General features: G+C 54.1%; 1 protein-coding gene across 17 annotated transcripts in view; it reads left to right on the top strand.

Annotated features, from left to right (window-relative positions):
* The window catches only part of Myo18a (myosin XVIIIA), a 100,342-nt gene that overhangs the window by 73,869 nt on the left and 12,563 nt on the right, over window positions 1-13,910 (top strand). For all 17 annotated transcript variants that reach the window (XM_076936257.1, XM_076936254.1, XM_076936256.1 and 14 more), the window contains 17 exons: window positions 1,562-1,690; window positions 2,335-2,478; window positions 2,812-2,901; window positions 3,030-3,149; window positions 3,307-3,418; window positions 3,955-4,082; window positions 4,321-4,475; window positions 6,136-6,259; window positions 6,346-6,546; window positions 7,072-7,182; window positions 7,618-7,722; window positions 8,032-8,178; window positions 8,577-8,690; window positions 10,016-10,132; window positions 10,789-10,872; window positions 11,309-11,446; window positions 13,527-13,712. In XM_076936257.1, the coding sequence (XP_076792372.1) occupies window positions 1,562-1,690; window positions 2,335-2,478; window positions 2,812-2,901; window positions 3,030-3,149; window positions 3,307-3,418; window positions 3,955-4,082; window positions 4,321-4,475; window positions 6,136-6,259; window positions 6,346-6,546; window positions 7,072-7,182; window positions 7,618-7,722; window positions 8,032-8,178; window positions 8,577-8,690; window positions 10,016-10,132; window positions 10,789-10,872; window positions 11,309-11,446; window positions 13,527-13,712 (2,205 nt within the window). The remainder of the gene's footprint in view (window positions 1-1,561; window positions 1,691-2,334; window positions 2,479-2,811; window positions 2,902-3,029; window positions 3,150-3,306; window positions 3,419-3,954; window positions 4,083-4,320; window positions 4,476-6,135; window positions 6,260-6,345; window positions 6,547-7,071; window positions 7,183-7,617; window positions 7,723-8,031; window positions 8,179-8,576; window positions 8,691-10,015; window positions 10,133-10,788; window positions 10,873-11,308; window positions 11,447-13,526; window positions 13,713-13,910) is intronic.

The raw sequence follows: 13,910 nt of genomic DNA, 5'->3' as shown, positions 1-13,910 counted from the left end.
TGGCCATCCTTCCCCTCAGAGGCTTGCATATATAGTACTGGGAACTGATGTATGAGTAAGACTTAAGATGCATATGGAATCCCACTGGGACAGTATCACAAGAACAGAGCTGGTCTCAGAGGATGAGGCTTCTGTGAGGTCACCAGGTGTTCTGACCAGGTTTAGGCTCTCTCCCTTCTTCCCTGAAGGGGACTCTGGGATCCTCCCCCTATAAGAACTTTATATTACCTGGTTCTTCATTTCCCAACACTGGCCAACAAAAGGGAATTCTTCTTTCTCTCTTTCTCTCTTTCACTCTTTCTCTTTCTCTCTTTCTCTCTTTCTCTCTTTCACTCTCTCTTTCTTTCTAAGATTTATTGCTTTTATGTGCACATATGCATGTGTATGTATGCCATGTGTATGAAGGTTCACACAGAGATCAGAAGAGGGCATCAGATTCCCTGGAACTAGAGTTAAAAAGTAATTGTGAGCCACCTGAGATGGGTGCTTCGAACCAAAGTCAGGTCTTCCTGAAGAGCAGGTAGTTCTCTCAACTGCTGAGCCACTTTTCCAGCCTGTCTTTCTTTTTAAAGGTAAATTATATTTATTTATCATTTATTTACTTGTTTGTTTTGTTTGTTTATGGATGTGTGCATGCCACAGTACATATGTGGTGGTCAGGATAACTTGAGAAAGTCAGTTCTCTCCTACCGTGTGGGTCTTGGGGATCAGCCTAGGTTGTCAAGCGTGGCAGCTTAGCCATCTCATTGGCCCTAAGAGAAAGATTCTCTTGTGCTCTGTCCCACGTGAGAGTGGGCATATACTTAGTGCCCCTTCACCACCACCGCTGCTCCACTTTAAGGCCTTTTGCTCAGGGCAGCAGAGAGGAGATCGAGAGAGGAATAGCTGGGTGTAGGTCCCTGCAGGTTCCCTGCACATCTGTCTTCCAGCCCCCAAACCTGTAGGACAGGTCCCTTGCTAGAGCCCATTCACACCCACCTCACCAGCTTCTTCATGAGAGTGTGAAACCTGGGGGTAGGGGTGGGGCAGTGACATGAAAGAGGAGGCTGGAATGAAGCAGAGCAGCAGGGTGGACTGGCAGAAGCCCCACCCCCATCCTTGTCTTTCCCCCACATGCAGATCTCAGACCTTTCTCTCACACCCAGACACACAACCTCACTCTTCACCTGATGCCAGGCAGCTGGAGCTGCTTTTTGGCCCTGGCTCCTGCCATGCCACCCAGCACAGTAACAGGATCGCAGATACACCTGAAGGGCCACCCCTCCTTGTTTGGCCAGTGAGGGCTTCCTGTTCCTGTGCCTGGTATCTTCTCTCTATGTGCTGTGGGCATCTCTCTTTGAAGTTAGCCTTCCTCCTGGGTCTGGCCCTTCCCCAGCAGCCCTGCCAGAGCACCTCCCTTCCTCTCTTGGGCAAGTGGATTTTCAGGCTGTTCTTGAACCAGGGTCCACACTCCCTAGGCTGCTGGTTCCCTGTGCCAGCTGCCTCTCCCCCTGGCACCTCATCTTGTCTCTTTGCTGCCCCAGCCTAGTCTCCAGCTTTTACCAGACTGCTTCCCCAACAGGTGTTCTTCCGGGCAGGCACGTTGGCACGTTTGGAAGAGCAACGAGACGAGCAAACCAGCAGGCACCTGACCCTGTTCCAAGCGGCCTGCAGGGGCTACCTTGCCCGCCAGCACTTCAAGAAAAGAAAGGTGCTGCTCTAGGGACACCCCAGCCTAAATGGCAGAGTACCTGTGGGAGGGCATGCAGGATACATGCCAGGGAGGCCAAGCAGTTATCATCATCTGAGAAGGAGGTGGGAACCTCCCCAGAGCACCGTGCCTGGGCCAGAGTGGGCAGCGTGCTTGAGTGCCAAGCAGTGTGGGCATGTGCCCCAGCCAGGGTACTGTGTTGTGGAAGTGTGGGGGAAGCAGGGCCCAGGCAAAGGTGGGCTCTGGTTCATGGGCTGCTCTATGAAGATTAAGGAGCTGTGTCAGCGACTCCTTTTCTTATTAGCAAGTCCATAAAACAGCCAGCACTGCCGCCTCTTGTGTTTCAGCAAGATTAGGTTTTATAGCACAGCTAGGCCGGGGTGCTGGAAATAATCAGGCAGCAAATAAAGCAGATGAAATTATTCCTAATGACAGTGGGACGTGAGGACCCTGTGCACCGCTCCCGGCTGGGCCCACCCACCCTCAGAGGGGTGAGGGAGTGTGGGAGCCAAGGTGGGCATGAAAAGGGTCTGTCTGGTTCTGGGTCAAGGGTCCTAGGGAGCCGACCCAGGGGTTGTGTGGGTGGTGGGAACTGGCTTGGCCAGGAGAACTGAAAGTCCATCATGTGGCAAACTCAACTGCAGATCCAGGACCTGGCCATTCGCTGTGTGCAGAAGAACATCAAGAAGAACAAGGGGGTGAAGGACTGGCCCTGGTGGAAGCTCTTCACCACTGTGCGGCCCCTCATCCAAGTTCAGCTGTCAGAAGAGCAGATCCGAAACAAAGACGTGCGTGACCTCCAGGGCCAGCTGGGTTCTCGGGAGGGACTCCATGTATACGCAGGGGTCTTGCTGGTCTGTCTCGGACTAAGGTGCTCTTAGGATCAGTTGGAAGAGCTGGTGTCTTTGAACTATGCCCAACAAGCATATGTCCCTCTGGAGTGTTGTCTGGGCCCTAGGTAGCTTCTTAGGATAAAATTACAGGCATCCCCTGCTTATGGAGAAGGGTCTAGGCTCAGGAGTCCTGGGAGGGTCTCCTGTTGTGGACGTGCCTCCCCTTTGTGTCCTCAGGGACAGACCTGGGGTCTTCGCCCCTCACGGCATCTCATTTGGTCCCCACAGGAGGAGATCCAGCAGCTGCGCAGCAAGCTTGAGAAGGTGGAGAAGGAGAGGAACGAGCTCCGGCTCAACAGTGATCGGCTGGAGACCCGGGTGAGTGAGTCCAGTCACCAGACAGGCTGTCCCACTATCCCAAAGTGCCCTGCCCTGGTCCACGAGCCCAAGTTTCTGACTGAGTGAAGCAGTCACTTCAACCAGTGACCCCCCTCCCCCAACCCCAGATCTCAGAACTGACATCGGAGCTGACTGATGAACGCAACACAGGAGAGTCCGCCTCCCAGCTGCTGGATGCAGAGACAGCCGAGAGGCTCCGGACCGAGAAGGAGATGAAAGAGCTACAGGTAAGAGTGGGTGAAGACCCGCAGGCTAGCGACCACCACGCTCTGCTTCCCCTCCCAAAGCTCGGCATCTCTCTCTACCTGGGGTAAGCCCAGGTTTAGGATGTTGGGTAGACAAGCCGGGGGAGGACTGGTGAGGCTGACAGGCTGTTTCCTTCAGACCCAGTATGATGCACTGAAGAAGCAGATGGAAGTGATGGAGATGGAAGTGATGGAGGCCCGGCTCATTCGGGCGGCCGAGATCAACGGGGAAGTGGATGATGATGATGCAGGTGAGTGTGCAGTGGAGGAGGGAGGTGAGGGCCTGAATGGCACACCCTGGTGTCTGCCCATCCCTGGGTAATCACACACCCTGTCTAGCCTTGTCTCCCCTTCTCTGAGCTGTTTTAATACTAAAATAAAGTAAATAGATGAGAGGGTAGAGTTGCTGAAGTCAGGCATGGTGGCACATGCTTGTAATCCCAGCTGACCGAGGTTAAGGTCACCAACTCATAATAAACTCAAGGGTGGCCTGGGGTACATGTGATCTTGTCTCAAAAGCCAACCAGACAAAGACCTCAAAACCGAGACGTCAAGGTGCTGAAAACAAACGGGTTGAATGGCTGTGGTAGTGACAAGGGCCATGGTCCTGGAGGCCTCCAGGGAGAAGATCGCATAGGTGCCCCTGTCACCCTCTCTAGAGTTTCCCCCTTGTAGTGGTTCCTTCTAGCCACTGTTCCAGAAGCACTCCTACATCCTTCTGGCTGTCTCCCCTGTCCCTTCCTGGGGACCCTCAACAACTCAGGAGCTGTCTGCCCCCACCCTGCAGGGGGAGAGTGGAGGCTGAAGTATGAGCGAGCTGTTCGGGAGGTGGACTTCACCAAGAAGCGGCTCCAGCAGGAGCTGGAGGATAAGATGGAGGTGGAGCAGCAGAGCCGGAGGCAGCTGGAGCGGCGGGTGAGGCTGGCCAGGGGACCGAAGCCTATGCCCAGCGGGCTGGGGCGCAGTGCCATGCCTATTGGCATACAAGCCAGAGATAGACAGACCCTGAGAGGGACAGGGAAGTGGTTTGTTAGCCGGTCCTGAAGGGGCAACTAGGAACTACTGTGTGGGTATTGCGTCTTGGGTTCTGAAGATGTCCCCGCACCCTGGCCTCTGGGTGGGAGCTGACAGTGCACACTTTCTCCACCTCTAGCTTGGGGACCTACAAGCAGATAGCGATGAGAGTCAGCGGGCACTGCAGCAGCTCAAGAAGAAGTGCCAACGGCTCACAGCTGAGCTGCAGGACACCAAGCTGCACCTGGAGGGCCAACAGGTCCGAAACCACGAGCTGGAGAAGAAGCAGAGGAGGTGGGTGGCCCCGCCCTGAGCTCTCAGAGCCTTCAAGCCACAGGACCTGCATTTGGTCAAAAGCCTCACTCACCTGTATGGTCATCCAGGCTATGACACGAAACAGGCTCTCTCCTGATCTCCCGGGAGGACTCGGGCCGTGTCTACTTGGAAGGTCTTTTAGACCTCTTTTCACATGTGTTCCACTCGAAGTGTACCTGTCATCTGCCCCAAACCAAAAAAGGACAGGCTTTTCCAAGTCCAGAACCACTGGTCCTGGCCCCTGGCCCTGCCCCCACCCCGCCCTGCCTGAGTCGCTCTTGCTTGTCTCCACTATATAACACACTCTCCTGACTAATGTCATTAAACTACCGTGCCACTTCCATCTCATTATGGTAATGGCACAGAGGAGGGGGGCGACCCTCATAGGAGAAAATCCAATCTAAATTAATTTCCCTGGCTGGGGATGGGATGGGACGCTTTTATTAGCATCGTGAGGAGCCCACACACCCTGGGAACAGTGGGGTGCCCTAGGGAGCGGGAACAGTGCCTGTTTCCCCTCTGCCAGCTTCTGTAAAGGTACCAATTACCTTTGTGAAAGGTAAACCTCACCCCGTGACCCTGGGAGCGAGAGGGGCAGAGCAGAGCCCCCACTCCTCACAGTAATGAATTACCTTAGTGTCCCCAACTCCCTGTTGCCTTCCTTGCAGAAGTGCCTCCTGTGACTCTGAGGAGAATAAGGGGGCTTGGAAGACTTTTCTGTCCCCTCCAGGACAGCCAGGCAGTCCACTTCTCTCATTCTTTAACCCCACTCTGCCCCTTTACCTAAAGACTGGCACTCTTAGCAGGAACCCCTCCTTCATGAGCACCCCAATAATGGTGCCAGCTTGGCCTAGTTACCATGCCGCTGCAGCCCCTGCTGGGCAACTTACTAGGTTTTGGCTGCCCAGAGCTTTCTTACTTTCATTCTTCTGTGGGAGGGGGAGGGGGCTGTGGAATTTCCACAGGAACCTGATTAGCTATGCAGTTTGCTCCGGATCTAGAGTCACTAGGCAGGAGGTGGAAGGACAGGAAGTAGAGAAGTCAAGGGGTGGCTTTGGACCAAGGGCTTCATAGAGCAGCACACTGCCAGCTGGGCCTAGCAGGAATGCTGTCCAGCCCAGCATGGGGTACTCTGGTGGTAACTCTGGTACTGCTGGGGTGGATGGTACTGACCAGAGACAGATGCCAGAAGTGGGTTGAAGGCAGCACTGTACCTGATGTTGCTGTGTCGTACACAGAGTGAGTTTTACATGCAGAACAGCATCTCCACTCACCCTGTTGGCACTCTGTCTCACCCTGGCACCTTAGTTTTTGGTCTGTTGGAGAATGTAGAGATTTGTCTCCTGAGGCAAGGTTTGGCCTGCCTCTTTACCAGAAGCAGTGTGTGGTACCCTCTTACACCCACTTGATGAAGCACTGAGTGTTCAACAGGGCCTCAAGTAGTCAGACCTATACAGCCTGGATTCCAATTCCATGTCAGCAGGGCCCCAAGTTACGACTGCATGAGTCGCCCCCATCACCCACCCCCAGCCCTGTTGGTGTCTTGTCCCTATATGTTATGGCATCACTTCCTGACAGTTGCTGGGTGCTGGAAACCCAGACTTTGTCCTGCTGGTGAGGTTACCATGCTTTCACACAGGTTTGACAGTGAGCTTTCCCAGGCTCATGAGGAGAGCCAGCGGGAGAAGCTGCAGCGGGAGAAGCTGCAGCGGGAGAAGGACATGCTCCTGGCTGAGGCTTTCAGCTTGAAGCAGCAACTGGAGGTACCAAGACTGACCAGCTTCCTTCTCCATCTCCTCCAAGACCTGGGGACAACCCAGTGTCAACCTCACCTTCCCTTCCTCTCTAGGAAAAAGACTTGGACATTGCAGGGTTCACCCAGAAGGTTGTTTCCTTGGAGGCTGAGCTTCAGGACATTTCTTCTCAAGAGTCGAAGGATGAGGCTTCTCTGGCCAAGGTCAAGAAGCAGCTCCGGGACTTGGAGGCCAAGGTCAAAGATCAGGAAGAGGAGCTGGATGAACAGGCTGGGAGTATACAGATGCTGGAGCAGGTACGGGGGCTGGCCAAGGGGGGGAGGAAGCACAGCAGGAAGTATCACCACCCTCACTATTAACACAGGCCGGGGAAGGACAAGGTCCACACTTATTCATTCAGTTAGTCAGTCTCTCAGTCACTCATTCACCTACTCATAAAATGTGTGAGCACTTGGTCTGTGCCAGCCACAGGGTGAAGATAGTTAAGCTGCCATAGAGCTTTTCACAAAAGCAGATCCGGGTTGGAGCTAGAGAGAAAGGAAAGAGAGGATAATGTAGCCAGAGGGCTAGGAGCCCACAGAGCAGGTGACTAAACAGCCAAGTCAGTTCAGGGGGCCCTGCTCAGGGAGGGAAAGCTTCACGATCCTCTCCCCCTCCCAGCCTCCTCCTGAGCCTTGGCCAGGCATTTAGTATGGAGGCATGCTACAGCTTCCATGGAGAAGTTGGCTGCCAGGGGCAAAGAGAGCTGGGGTGGAGGCAGTCTGTGCACCTCAGACGGGCCCTGTTGGGAAAGGAACCTTATCCTGACTCACAACCCACAGGCCAAGCTGCGTCTGGAGATGGAGATGGAGAGGATGAGACAGACCCATTCCAAGGAGATGGAGAGTCGGGATGAGGAGGTAGAAGAGGCCCGGCAATCGTGTCAGAAGAAGGTATGACATCTCAGCTCCTTCTAAGCTGGTATACAGACCTGCTCTTTCTCACCGCTTTACAGTGAGGGGCTTTGTTTTTCTACCTTAGCCTCCTGTAATATACTGCTATTCTGGCCCAGTAAGGACTCACTTAAGACTCAGGTCTGACCTGAGCTATGCCTTTCAGTCTGTAGAAAAGCTTACAGGACAGCAGTTCCTCACCTGTGTGTCAGGCAGCCTCGCTGAATGGGTCCCCACACTCCCCACTCTGTATGGGGTCTACAGTGGCTCTAGTGACTTGTGGCCTGCTGTCCCCATCCAGCAACTGCACCTCTTTGGGTTACCCTCACTCATCCCTGCCCCATTGTTCTGGGATGAGACACTCAACGTGCATGGGAAGGGACTATTGGCCGAGCATAAAAAGGACAATGAGCCCCTGTCCCCATGGCTCTGCAGTTAAAACAGATGGAAGTGCAGCTTGAGGAGGAGTATGAAGACAAGCAGAAGGCACTGCGGGAGAAACGGGAGCTGGAGAGCAAGCTCTCCACACTCAGTGACCAGGTACGTGGCGACTCCTACAGCTTCCTGCTCCACTGACCCAAGACTGGGGATCCTGAGGACAGAACACTGAGGATGGGGTGGTGCTCTGCAGCAGGTACCATATCGTGGGGTTGATGAGGGGCATCATCCATCGCCCAGGCCTTTCTTGATAGGCAGCACAATCCTGCTATACCCAGGAAAGCATCCCAGGAGAGCACCCTTGCTCATTTTGGAGAGTGTGAGGAGGGATAAAGTTAGCAGTCAGCTTGGGAAGGACTCAAGGAAGCCCAATGGTGAAGCTCAGTGCCTTCCCGGATGGTGTCCCCCCAGGTGAACCAGCGGGACTTTGAATCAGAGAAGCGGCTACGGAAAGACCTGAAGCGCACCAAAGCGCTGCTGGCAGATGCCCAGATCATGCTGGACCACTTAAAGAACAATGCCCCTAGCAAGAGGGAGATTGCCCAGCTGAAGAACCAGGTACCTTGCTCAGTTAAATCCACTGGTTCCAGGGGTAGCCAGGACACTCGTTTGTTCAATTACCTTCTATACTGCTTGCTGGCTCTTAAGTCTTAAGATGGCTGGACAAGCCACTCAGAGCAGTCAGGTTCCCTAGGGTCTGTGTATGCCCTACAGTATGGTTGCCAGGCCCTAGAGTGGTGTGGATGGGGTTTCATGCCTACTGGAGGAGATAGCAGTGTATGTACCACTGCAAGCTGTGGCTCTCAAACTTTCAAGGAGAAAGAGGAGGAGCAAGTCAGGGAAGAGGAAGGGAGTGTCTGAGCCCCTTCTCGCTTGTGAGCCAGTGCCCTGCACAGCCCCTGTGCCCCAGAGCATGGCTGATGTTTCTCCCCTGGGTGGGGGTGGCTTGTGTCCAGCTGGAAGAGTCGGAATTCACCTGTGCAGCAGCTGTAAAAGCACGGAAGGCAATGGAGGTGGAGATGGAAGACCTGCACCTGCAGATTGATGACATCGCCAAAGCCAAGACAGCGGTGAGAGGCGGAGTATCCAGGGCAGGGCCGGGCTCTGAGGGAGAGTTGAACCATGACTGTCTTCACCAGACAGTGGCCCTTCCATGCCAGGGATTTCTGCAGGGTAGCACCCTCCCCTCCCACGCCAGTCCTCTGCTTTCTCCCAACTTGAGCAGAGTCTTGAGAGGAGGGAGGGCTGGCAGAAGAGGGAGCCAGCCAGGGTGCACATCTCCCTGTTTAACCACCTGCCTCTGGGAGCTTGGCCGCAGGCCCTGGAATCATAAATAAAGGCAGCTAATGTGGCTGAGGGGTGTAAACAGGTGCCTGGAGATTAGCAGAAGCACCGATAAGAGGCTGGGATGCTGGGCTTCCTTTCCCTCCCCTGCCCAGCCCTCTGACAAGCCCAAGCGCAGCTAATTAGAGCTTTTATTTAATGCCTCCCTTATAATTTCCCACCTCTCCCACGGCCCATCCATCCACCGGGCTGAGTATTCACTCCTGGGATGTGGCCACCCGTACTTCCTCAGGCCAGGAATGGGGCAGGGGAGGAGGCTGATTTAGCTGCTGGCTTCACGGCCCCTGTCTGCCCATCCTGCTGCTGAGAGATGCCAATCTCACAGGCTTGATTTATCTGTGACATTTGTGCTCCTCAGCAGCTTCCAGGTGAGTAATTCGAATTCCTTAATTTTGTTAAAAAAGGCTGTTATAAAATTACCATTTTATTTAAATCTGAGTTAATAAATTTCTTGGCGGAGGCTTCCCCAGCTCCCCACAGCCCAGTAACAAGATGGATAGGGCAGAGAAGGAGCCAACGCAGTCATTTTGGTTTGGAATTACAGGCTAATAGATTCATTCATTTCCTGAAGCTGCTGGTGCCTGTCTCTTCCCCTCCCCCACAGGCTGGGAGAGCTGGATGACCCAAGAGTGGACCATCCCCAGGGAGAACAAAATCCAAGTCAGGGGGTGTCGCCAACTCAAAAGGTCCTTCCCTGTGGGCTGACATGGGCAGAGGACATGCTGGTCAGGCTGAAAAACCTGGATGGTGGATCATTTGTTATGGGCAGAATTTCTACCTTCTCATTAGCCTTGAAAGAACTGCCAGGAAGGAGATACCAATTAGCACCTCGAGGCCCCAGGGTCCACCTGTCCCACACAAACAGCTCTGTCCCTCATCTCACTGCCCAGAACCTCAGGGAGCTTCGCTGGCTCTGGAACCCACTCCAACATGCCACTCCACTATCTCCCCACTGAGGAGAGGTGGGATGGGTGGGATAGGTTTAGACTTGCCACCCCGGGGCCTGCAGATACAGGCCTGATGCCCTCTGATCTACCCTTGCCCCGACCAGCTGGAGGAGCAACTGAGTCGCCTTCAGCGTGAGAAAAATGAGATTCAAAACCGGCTGGAAGAGGATCAGGAGGACATGAATGAGCTGATGAAAAAGCACAAGGCGGCCGTGGCCCAGGTACCCTGCCAGGAATGACATCAGAGTGAACCACCTCACAGACCCCTGGCTAGACTTCCTCCTCCTCCTCTCTTCTTCCTCCTTCCTCCTCCTTTTCCTCCTCCTCTTCTTCCTCCTCTTCTTCCTCTTCTTCCTCCTCCCCTCCTCTTCTTCTCCCCCCTCCTCTTCCTCCTCCTCCTCTTCTTCTCCTTCTTCCTCCTCCTCCCCTCCTCTTCCTCCTCCCCCTCTTCCTCCTCCTCCTTCTCCTTCCTCCTCCTCTTCTTCCTTCTCTTCCTCCTCCTCTTCTTCTACTTCTTCCTCCTCCCCTCCTCTTCCTCCTCCTTCTCTTCTTCTCCTTCCTCCTCCTCTTCCTCCTCCCCCTCCTCTTCCTTCTCCCTCTCCTCTTCTTCCTCCTCCTCCTCCTCCTCCTCCTCCTTGTCGTCGTCTTCTTCTTCTCCTTCTTCTTCTTCTTCTTCTTCTTCTTCTTCTTCTTCTTCTTCTTCTTCTTCTTCTTTTTCTTCAGAGATCCACCTGCTTCTGCTTCTGCCTCCACACCTGGCTCTAGATATTTCTCTGGAGAGACATAGTCTGGGTGTCCTGGCCCTTGATGGGAAGAGGCTGAATTTCTGTGTTGGGGGTGGGGGGACCCTTTTTCCACTTCTCCTCTCCTTTCCCAGGCCTCCCGGGACATGGCACAGATGAATGATCTCCAAGCTCAGCTCGAAGAGTCCAACAAGGAGAAGCAAGAGCTACAGGAGAAGGTGGGTCCCCTGGCTTCCCCTGGGAGTGAGAGTTCAGGAATCACTGAGCATGAAGCCTTGCTCTCCCAGTATGGAGGGTGTTTCTCTCTACCACCAGTAAGCCATGGAGCAGAGTGAGCTGGCAGGAAGAGCTAGGCTTGCAGCCATATCACCATGGTAGAGGTGTTGGCTTCAGCTGCCTTGCTTCACACTTCTCTTCCCTCTCTGGTCCCTAACATCTTTCTTCCTTTCAGAAGGGCAATAACAGTGCCAAGTGCAGGGGCAGGCGGGGCATGGCTCTGCTGGGGCAGGGCTCCTCTGACTCTCCACTGTGTATCTCTCCTGCCTCGGGTCTTCTAGTCACCATGGTGATGTTGCCTGTCCCAGACTTGTCGCTACCCCTCCCCCTTCCGGACTTACCCTGGACTCAGTCCCTTCTCACTCCCTCCACTCCTAGCTACAAGCTCTGCAGAGCCAGGTAGAGTTCCTGGAGCAGTCCATGGTGGACAAGTCCCTTGTCAGCAGGCAGGAAGCGAAGATCAGGGAGCTGGAGACACGCCTGGAGTTCGAAAAGACCCAAGTGAAACGTCTGGAGGTGGGTTCAGCTTCGTGTGCTTCACTGCAAGCCAAGCAGAGCTGCCCTAGTGGCTGGAGCCACGCATGCTCCGAAGGGCTGTGCAAGCCAGGGACACTCCTGAGTCCTCTGCCAAGCTGCTGGGCCAGCTGACAGGGTGGGAGCTCCCTTCCCGCCTGCCTGGCCTGCTCTCTGGGCCCCGCAGAGCCTGCCTATTTTACATTCTGTATCCGTGCCCGCTTTCTGCCAAGGGACCAGAGCGGCTTAGCTTTTCGTCTTCATATTTTCCTCTGCCAGGAGTTCCCCCTCCTGTCCCCCTCACTCACTCTCTGGTAGGGTCATAAATATGCAGCGGATGGCACCACTGCTCGGAGGGTTGAAGTCTGCTCTCATCTCATGGCTCGCTCGTCTTCCCCCCTTCCCTCACTTCTTGTCTCCCTTTCCAGCTCTGCTTTTCTTCCTTCTTTCCTCTGTTGCTGTCCTAGGTCTTTCTTCCAATGATTTCATTTCCCTCCTCACCCCCCCTTCTCCTTTACACCCCGCTTTTGGTTGGTCTCTTTTCCTCATGCTTGATTCCTCTGTCCCCACAGTGACTACTTCATGCTCTACCCCAGCCCCTTCCCCTTCTGGTCTCCTGTAACCAGCATGCTCCAGCCTTCCCTGTGTGAAAGAGAGTGTTCACCTGTAGCCTTGTCTTGAAGCAATTCCTCTGAGCTTATGGACATCTGTCCAAGCACCATCGGGCCTGCCTGAGAACGTGTTCATTGAGGTGGATGGGGAGCCTCTCTGTTGCCCCTCCCCCAGCAGTTCCTCTGTCAACAGAGCAGGTGGTAGGAGAGGGGTGGAAACAGGTGGGCAGCCAAGGGCATTACCCACCTGGACATGGGAAACCAGAGAGAACTAGACGGAGCCTTATAGCTTCTTTTCTGCCCCCAGGACCTCAGGACAGGTGGTTACATTCCAGGCCCCACATCCCATACAGAATAGGGTTTGTGTGGCTGCTAGGGGCCAGAAGAGGCCGTTGGTGGTGTGTGAAGGCTCTGCCTCTTACACCTGCCACCTCACTTATCACTACTTCTACTCAAAAAGGCAATATTGTAGTTTGAACTCCTAAGAGCTAAGTACAGATGCCCCTAAGTGACCCTGCAGCCTGGGCTGTCACTCTGCAGAGCCAGGCTTGTATAGGTAGCCAGTGAAATGACACTGGATGATGACTGGGTCCTCCCTCACACTCTACCTCTGCTCCAAATCATTTCCTGCTTAGCATCCTACTGCTGCCAAGGAGAACATGGTCATGCTTCTGAAGGAGACAGATTCACGAGGCTGAGAGAGAGCTCTGCCTGGGTCTTTTAATCAGACAGTCTCAGCAGAACCAGTTACCTCTGAGCACTGGCTGTAGCTCTCTCTGGGAGCTTCTGAGTTCAGTCTCTGAAGAAGCCCAGATGACCATGAGGACACTTGCATGACAGGCCAGCCTCTGCTCAGAGCCGTGGAATCTCTGCAGTAACAGTCACTCCTCCAAAGCCCGCTGCAGAGATGCAGGTGTCATCCTCCCCCTTGATGGGCAGCAAAGCTCAGGGCTAGGGAGTCAGATCCGTTTGCATGGAAGAAGACCCGATTTTGCTTAGCACTTTTGTAAAAAGCCAGACGCAGTGGTGCTTCCTTATAATCCCAGCACTGGGGAGTAAAGACAGGAGGACCACCAGGGTTTGGTGGGCAGGCAGACAGACAGCCTAATTGGTGAGCTCTGGGTCTCAATGAGAGACCATATCTCAAAGGACAAGATGGATGATACCTGAAGAATAATACAGGTTGACTTATGGTCTACATTCATGTGCACCTACACACACACACACACACACACACACACACACACATATATATATACACAGAGAGAGAGAGAGAGACACAGACACAGGAAGACACAAAAGGGACAGTGGTGGGAGTAGGTTAAAAGTAAGTAAACCTCTAACATTGCTTAGCCATGGCTGAGTAGTGGGGCAAGAGCTTGGCCAGATTTCCTGGTCCAGACCCTGCCAACAGTGCTTCTCTCTGACTGACAACCTACCTGCTGGTCTTTCTTCTCAACCTGTTTACCCAGAGCCTGGCCAGTCGGCTCAAAGAAAACATGGAGAAGCTAACTGAGGAAAGGGACCAGCGCACTGCAGCTGAGAACCGTGAGAAGGAGCAGAACAAGAGGCTCCAGCGACAGCTTCGTGACACCAAGGAGGAGATGAGCGAGCTTGCCAGGAAGGAAGCTGAGGCTAGCCGCAAGAAGCATGAACTGGTAATGTCCTGCTTCTCATAGGCCCCAAAAAGGCCTGCAAAGAACACGCCCACCCCACCCTGGGCTGTGTGGGGTTATTTCAATCCCCAAGCCCTGTTAAGTATACACTTACCTCACCATGGGTTTTGGTGGGGGACAGTTCAGTCCTGACAGGCAAGAAAGTCAAGGGTGGCCCCATGAGGTGAAGCCAAGCCCCAC

This window comes from Arvicanthis niloticus, chromosome 6 (assembly GCF_011762505.2).
Source record: "Arvicanthis niloticus isolate mArvNil1 chromosome 6, mArvNil1.pat.X, whole genome shotgun sequence".
NCBI lineage: Eukaryota > Metazoa > Chordata > Mammalia > Rodentia > Muridae > Arvicanthis > Arvicanthis niloticus.
This window is presented reverse-complemented; position numbering and strand designations above follow the sequence as displayed.